Source organism: Buteo buteo, chromosome 3, assembly GCF_964188355.1.
Source record: "Buteo buteo chromosome 3, bButBut1.hap1.1, whole genome shotgun sequence".
Classification (NCBI taxonomy): Eukaryota; Metazoa; Chordata; class Aves; order Accipitriformes; family Accipitridae; genus Buteo; species Buteo buteo.
Window position 1 is genome coordinate 59,358,115 of NC_134173.1, and position 7,988 is coordinate 59,366,102.

The 7,988-nt window shown below is 46.0% G+C and overlaps 1 protein-coding gene across 1 annotated transcript in view; it reads right to left on the reverse strand.

Moving 5' to 3' along the window:
* Nucleotides 1–4,713, reverse strand: part of SYBU (syntabulin) — a 44,708-nt gene extending 39,995 nt beyond the window's left edge. Inside the window, exons 1-2 of the mRNA XM_075024383.1 lie at nt 4,592–4,713; nt 4,223–4,409 (exon numbers count right to left, since the gene is read on the reverse strand). Coding sequence (XP_074880484.1) covers nt 4,223–4,409; nt 4,592–4,618 — 214 coding nt within the window. The 5' untranslated portion in view covers nt 4,619–4,713. The remainder of the gene's footprint in view (nt 1–4,222; nt 4,410–4,591) is intronic.
* Between the last annotated feature and the right edge of the window lie 3,275 nt (nt 4,714–7,988).

The following is a 7,988-nucleotide window of genomic DNA, read 5'->3' on the forward strand; positions in this document are numbered from 1 at the left end:
CAATTATGAAATAAGCATTGAACCCAGACCTTGACATTTGAAAGGAAAGGCAAAAAAGAAGCTTCAACTCCTATTTTTGATAACTTTGTTGGAGTGAGTCACAATCATTCATGTACAGAGACGCTACTGGTTCTCAATGGCCCATGGTACTACACAGACTAGTTAAAGAGGTGATTTGCAGGTAAGCCCAAGAAAGAGGAACTGTTTGCTATCGGCATAAAACAGCTCCTCTTGCTCATAAAGTCTTTTGCTGAAACGATTATTAAATGCACAAGTGCTTCCTGAAAAGCTGCATCTCAGTTAACAAACCACCGCTGCATTACCTGCAGAAATTCAGGCGGCTGGCTTCTGAAGAAAGGCTGAAGGAAAGCTTGGGCATCATTATAAAGGTAGCATGTAACAACTCTTCTTCATAAGACGAAATCTAAAAGCTGAGCTATTCAGAGGCAGAAAATAGAAAAAAAGTGTATCCCAAACTAACTTCCTTTTAAAATGAAAAGCTAAACAGACTGTTACTGAGTCTAGCACATCCAGGCTGTCTTCAATCCAACACGCAACTGGCTTGGTATCAAAAGGACGTGTACACAAAACCCAAGGATAACGCCCCACCCCAAGGATCTTATTTCTTACGAGGCAAGCACTGCAACTGGAACCACCACAGGCAGCCTCACTCTTTCCCGCAGCAGCTGCTCAGTCATGGCCCCGCGAGCGGATGATTTGTTCGCGATGTTTAAAATCGTGCCCTCCGCCCAACTGACAAGGTAAGCACACGCAGCCACCTCAAAACCAAGTGCAACTTATGAGGAAAACAGGCATGGCACAGGCAAATGCTCAGTAGCAGCTGAGCCAGATGAAACTGCTGGGAGGGTGTTTTTTCATCGTTTGACATCATAGGAGTTCTGTGACTGACATCCAAGCCGAAGGAGGGCAGTGGCTGAAGGAAGAGAAGTGCTCCCGTATCGAATGACAAACAGAACCCCAGATGCACTAAGATTTTAAGGAAGGATTGCGCACAGTGAATACTGATACAAAGGCTCAGCTTGCCTACACAGCATCCAGAAAGCATCCATGATCACTTGGCAGGAACAAAGAATATCAGAAACACATTTTGTCAGGAATATCATAGAGAAGATTAACAGTCCCCCCGTGTTTCACACAGACTTAGGAAGCAGAACTGACATGAAGTCAATTGCAGATAATTGACCAACACAGTCAACTGAGTCTCTGATCCAGTCACACAAGACAAAGAGGGAGCCGATCACACAAATTTAAAATTTATCTCAGCCAGAACTAACAACCTCTTCAAAAGAAACTAAGCATTAAAACAAAGTGTCCCTTGTCTGTTGCCCAGAGGTATTTTTTGCTGTTGCCACCGTGCTCGCAGCAGTGCCACAGCTCCCAAAGGTTCCCCCTATCTAATCCAACATTAACGATACCTGGAAGACCCTGCTGCTCTCATTTAGAGAGAAAGGAGAGCTCCATGCCTTCATTTATGAGTTGGGACCAATGTAAGCACCCAGGGAAAATGGACAACCTCAGAAGCCCTACGGAATCAAGCAGGAAATACGTATTTAAAAGGATGAGGAAGAAAAGTATCATTTCTACTGGGGGAAAAAGAAATCTACTGATCATAACCACTTGGTGTCAATAATAAAGGAATAAAGGTAGAGAGCGACTTGTCAAGAGAAGGGTAAAGAGGAAAGGGATTATTCCAGGGGCCAGTTCACACTATCTGCTGCTTATCAAGAACCTTTTGGGTTTAATGCTCCAAAGAAGTTACAAAAAAGAAATTTATCCAAAGCTCATGAGGTTTTCCATACTGTCATCACACTATTGTTCACATTATTCATCTGCTCACCTATTCCAAATTCATTACTTGCTAATTTTAAATACACTTTCTGCACATGCTACTTCTTGGTTAGGATGGTAAGTGCCTAGTGAAGCACCAGGAGAGGCAGGTTGGAGACTGCGGTCCCTCCATTCACCTTTCCACACAGCGATTCGCCTTCCCCTCCCCAGAAACTGGAACCAGCAGCCACCTGCTGCCACTGGGGAATTTCAGTCTATATTAGAAATACTATGATAAAGAAGGATCGTAAGTGGAAGACGGAAAAGACGTTAGAGAATAAGGAAATTAAGTCAGTGACCATTGTCATACCTGCATCACAGTGAAAAATCCATCAAATCTATCAACAACAAAACCACATACTGGGATGGAGGACAGTGCCCTGGCTGATCCTCGGCTGCGTAAGGTTTGAAGACTCGCAGCAGTCAAACTGAGTAGTGCATACCTGTACGGGTGCTGCAGGCAGCTTGAGAAGCACAAAGCTCGCAGCATGGGGAAAAAAATCAAACTAAATCAACATAGGATTCATGGAAGAATAAAAGATGAATAAAGGAAATAAAAATATGACCAGCTGTGCTTATAAGGCAGGTTAAGAGACCAGCATCACACCCTTAAATACCTCTGTGAAAGGCGCCTTAAAACTGTCAAGCCGTGAGATCAGACACACCCAGAGTAAATACAAAGCTCTGCTGGGACTCAAGACAGCTTATATAGTGCAGTGGGACAGCAAGGGTATTACTTTGGCAGCTCTGTGTTGAGTAGATCTGAAGAACACGATACAAACCCGAAAGATATAAAAAAGAATGTCGGTAACCAGGATGAAAGGCTTGTCAACACAAAGGGCAAAAAAAAAATCAGGATAAAAAGCAGCCATTTGGGAGAGATCATAAAAATAATGTATTTCTACAAAGCTTCAAAAGATTTTACTTCTTTGTAACAGGCAAACTCAAGCAGGTAAGTTGGAGGGATTCAAAAGGCATGGGAAAAAGACTTCTGCATTCTTACAAAACTGTGTTGTTTGTTTAATGCTCTGCATTGTTCACTAAACAATAACCAAATAGATCATTCCACTCAGCCTGAATTGCAAAATCTATCCAAGCTAAGAAGGAAATGGTAGACTCAAACATGGATATTGTGTTTCTCATCTAGGAAAACTGACTGTTCTTGTACACACTGTTCAATACACTGCTTTTCACTAAAGGAATTAAAAAAAATAATAATAATCTGATCCACTGTAGTGAAGACAAAGATAAATACAAGTGTTCCTGGCTGTTCTAAGGAAAACCTTTGGTAACTGAAATACTTCATAAATAAACAAAAAGGAACTTGCTCTGATATTAACTATTACAAAAATACTTGTTATAATTCAGATTTTTAGTTAGACAGAGAATTTTGTGCTCTCCAAAGTACTATTAAAACAAAATTTTTAGTCACCAAAATATCTTTAAAATTACCGCACACATATTGAGCCCAAGGTATTCATGATGTGGCCCTCAGTGCTGTTATCCACGTGCATAATGTCATACATGGTGAAGAGTTTCACTGAATTAAAAGATTACTCACCGCTAGTAGGTATCTGAGTCATTCACTGCCGGCTGAGGCACTTAAATTGTGCTACACTCTACCCAGGACAAATATTTAGCATGAAAAATCTGGTTTCAAGTTGTCCCTGATGTAAAGGGCTATACTCATTTTGAAGAGCAAATGACACTTTTGTGGTCTACAGTTGGAGAGTGGTAATTTACCTCTAGTGCATCCCCCAGCCTCTGCCTTCTCTATAGAGAGAGAAGACATCATGCCCAACTCACACCTGGCGACATGCTGAATTCTCAAACAAACAAAATTTAATATGACAGGGAAAACTTCACCTACGCATTTTGTTCCGATTCATGCGGGGAGATCATCGTCACTAAACCAAAAGGCATTGCAGTATTTGACCCACGTCTGATACCCTTAACAGCAACGCCCCCTGTTTTAAGGACTCTTCGGCTTGTGGGCTTTCCAGAATGCCTCAAACCCACGCAGTTTTTAAGGCAAACCCTGCAGTTTTTAAGGCAAATCCTTCTCTTTAAAGCAACTATTCTGCTGCAGTAAAACCGCCAACTTTTTAGCAGCGGAGAGCAGAACTCGAAATGGAAACATCTGGTGTCGCTTACAGACGCGTATTAAAAGAACAGATACTGGATCTCCCTGGAAAAATCAATGGTCGCCCTTCTCCATCCGCAAAGCGCGATGCTCGTCAGGGCTTGGTGTGAGCTCGATACGCGGATGCTGCGTCTGGGGGTGACAGCGAAGCCTCCGGGGGTCGGGGCGGTGGGCTCCACCGTGACCCCCGGGGCGAGGACTTTTTTGGGGAGGGGTCCGCGCCTGCGGTACCTGAGCAGAAGCTGTTGCTGCTGACGGTCCTGCCGGAGCCCCCGGAGGAGCTGGGCGGGTTGAATTCCCGGCTCTCTTCTTCGGAAAAGGGCGATTCGGAAGCGGGGGAGACCTTCTGCTGCGGCCGGAGGACCAGGCGGGGGATGCGGCTGCGGGACACCTCCTTCTCCAGCTGCGGCTTCTGCTCCTGCTCGGGAAGGGACACCCCGGCGTCAGGCCCCCCTCGGCTGCTCCCTCCCCCTTCCACCATCCCGGCAGAGACGGGCGAACCCCGGTGCCCCCCCCCCCCCGCCCCTGCTCCGCAGGGGCGGGGGGGGGGGGGGCACCGGGGTTCGCCCGTCTCTGCCCATCCCCTCCCCGTCTCCTCACCTTGCCGCTCTCCCGCAGAGGCCCCATGGCTCCTCAATCACCTCCCAGCCGGGAACGGGCACCTGGCATGGGCGAGAAGGATGCGCTAAACCCGGGTTTTTCGCTGCGGCGCTGTGTGTGTGTGTGTGGGGGGGGGGTGGGTGGCGGAGCCCGGGCCCGGCCCCGCCGTTCCCCGCCCCGACACGTGGTGCCGCCGCCGGCCGCGCCGCCCGCCCCTACGGGCGCCGAGCAGGTGCGGGGCCGGGAGGGCATCTTCTTCCCCTCCTCCTCCTCCTCCTCCTCCGCAATGCCCGGGCGTCTCTGTCGCCGGGCTGCCCCCCCGGGGGAGGCAGAGCCCCTGCCCGCGCTGCATGGCCCGGGTCGCAAAAGGCGGCGAGGAGGGTGGAGGTCCTGAAAAAGACGGGCAGGCGGCGAGCGGGGCTGGACAGATTTCACGCTGGGGCAGCGAAGCTGACAGAGGGCAGAGGCTGGCGGTGCAAATATGATGGGGCGAGAGCTGCAGAAATAGCAAAATGCGTCAGACGCTCTCTGCTCCTCGTCATTCACCGACGGCTTTTTGTGGAACGCGTAGAGACGTAGAAACTCACTTGATTCTCAGACAGTACGTTGCACGGCATATTTAAGTGCTGTGCTGCCTTTCTTACCTTTCATTGCCATAATTGTTGTTGGCCCTCCTGTTCATTAATGCACTTAGCGTTGGCCTTGTTCGTCTGCTCCCCAGAGTGGGTCTGTTTAAAAGACGTGCGCTTATTAGCAGGACCGCGATCTGGCCTATATGCATATCCACGCAGGGGGTGAGAAGGACTTCTCTTCGACAAAAGGGATGACGAAATTCTCGATATGAAGCTCATTTGAGGTTCCACATAAATGTCTGCTTATAGGACTTAATGAGCTTGCAGAAACTGTCCTTTCAGCAACAGTATTTTTGGGCAAAGATTTCCTTCGCATGTATGCTTTCTACAAAGGGCCCCAATTCCCCTCGGGAACTTCTGTTTGCTATTAGAGCATAAATATTAAATACTGTCTCAAAAATAATTAAGAGCAAATGTGACTTTCATGTGCAGCGCAGAGAACATACCATCAGTAATAGGAAAGGTGATGCATTCATCTAGTCCTCGAAGAGGAAAGAGGACACTGGTGAGTACTGACACACTGATTGTTGCATATACAAAGAGTTATAATTACTAATTTATTAACCTGGCATCAGGATTAGATCCATTACTTATGTAGAGCTCCAAGCTATGCTCTGCCAAAAAGATGATACCATCGTCCCCTGGCAGTGTCAATACATCTATAATTCAGAGAAGTGAGGTAGTTACAGCTGAAAAAAAAGCTTAACATTCCTGTATTAAAAATTCTGTGTGCTTATAAGATATCTCCTAAGCACTGGAATATACCTTCCTGAGGCACAAAAGAGCAGGAAGAATTCTGGACCTTTCCCTGCTGCTCCAAGACTGTTTCCATGGAAAAGGGAAAATTGCAAATCACATATCTTAATCACACAAATTTGCTCTTCCCTTCAGTAGAGACCAGGGCACCTGAGACCACGGGCTTCTCCTGCGAGCCTCATGTGGCACATGTGCGGTGGAAAATTTCAATGTACATTTACAAAGCTGGTGTATTGGTAGCAAGAGTAAGAAGAAGCTGTGCAGCAGCACTGTCATTGCCATAGTAACTCAGCTCGAGAGTTGGTGATGATGATTCAATTGTCAGGGCCTGCTTTATCTTTTTCTATTTCAAGCTCAAATTTTTGCCTTGCTAAGGAACAAGATATGAAAAGTGAAGTCTTCAGGCTGCCTCAGGATTCATAATGGGATGTGATTCTCTTTGATCTCCTCTCCTCTTTGCATAGAGATTTATAGCCTTATCATAAATCATAAAACAATCATTAACTTTCAAGCATTTTTTTCCCCTTACAGTCAATGTATATCTAATAAATATTGAGGAATAAAGTCATTTTCCAGCTTATTAAAATATTTTTACTGTGCACTAGTTAATCATCAGCACCGGGAGGAGCACATATGTGACATGATCATGTGATATCACTCTTACTCTCCTCTTGATGTCTTTTACAAACCAGCAGTATTGCGGTATTGCCTATAAAACTAGTTTTCATAACCGATATGTAACTCTGCCCAAACCTGTATTTGCTGTGGAAAGGAAAAAATGTTACACATTCATAAGGGCCTCAGAAAACCTACAGAACACAGTATCTTCTTAGGCTTTTTCTTGCTCTACTCCCTCCTGAAAAATAACAGCTCTCCAGGAAGCCGCAGCGGGCTGCAGATTCAGCAGAAGCGCTTGGACTCCAGGAGCTGCCAGGGAAAGCTGGGCGCTGAGCCAGGCCCTTGGGTTAGACCTTATGCTTTCCTGAAAGGGGAGCAAGGTACACGAAGCAGTTGTTATTCCAGGCTATGCTACTGAGATGGAGTGCTCTTGCAGAGAAAGTTGCAAGGGAGAGAGGACGGGGTGAATTACAGCAGATCATAGAGTACGTTTTGCTGTCGCCTCTGCTCCTGTTCTGCTGCTGCCTCTGAACCTTCTCAGCGGGAGGGGGAACACAGTTCTAATTCAGCAGTTTTGCTAGCCAGCAGTTAGCTGTGTCCGTTAGCACAGACACAAGGAACTCCGTGCATTGCTACTTCCACATCTGAAGTGCTAAGAGAAAAGCTTCGCCTGATGTTTTTGCAAAGCTTTCTGTGAAATTTGTTTTTGTAAGTTTATTTGTTCTCTCTGATGGTACATTGTTTCTAGACGTCTGCAAATGCTGTTCTCCAGTTCGCATTCTTGCAGTGTAGTATTTTTGCTCATGAGCTGTCAAAATAACAGCAGTAGAACAGTCCAGTAAAGGTCTCAGCATCCTAATTAAGTACCCAAATACCTCAGTTCAGAATCGGGCACTTCAGAAGAACAAGCAAAAAAACATACCGTACCCAGGAGAGAATCACTTAGAGCTTAACAGTACATCCCAGGGTGCCTTTGCACCCTTCGGCACAAGAGGTTTATTCATGCTGCCAGCAGAAACCAAGTCTCAATTGAGTCCTTCTCCGTGGTACAGCCTTGTATGCTGCCTTTCTGATCCCATGAATTTTCCTTCTTTTCTGTGCAGTAGTTCAGCTTCAGCAAGAAGGCTTCCACTTTTAACTCACTTTAGTTTTGACCAGTCCCTCAGAGGGTGGAAGAAAGCAGGACTCCTAGGAAGTCAGAGGCTGTAGTCTCCCCAGGTGGCAAAAGGAGTGGAACCTGTACTTTTTATATTTTCTTTTTTTGGGGTGTAATAATCAAAAGGCTGAACAATGATTCCTGCCTTTACGTGAATTCTCACTAAACAGTCACCTTGTGCACCTTTGCTATTTTTGTGCTGACATCATTTGGTAGTGTTGTGTATACTTGCAAA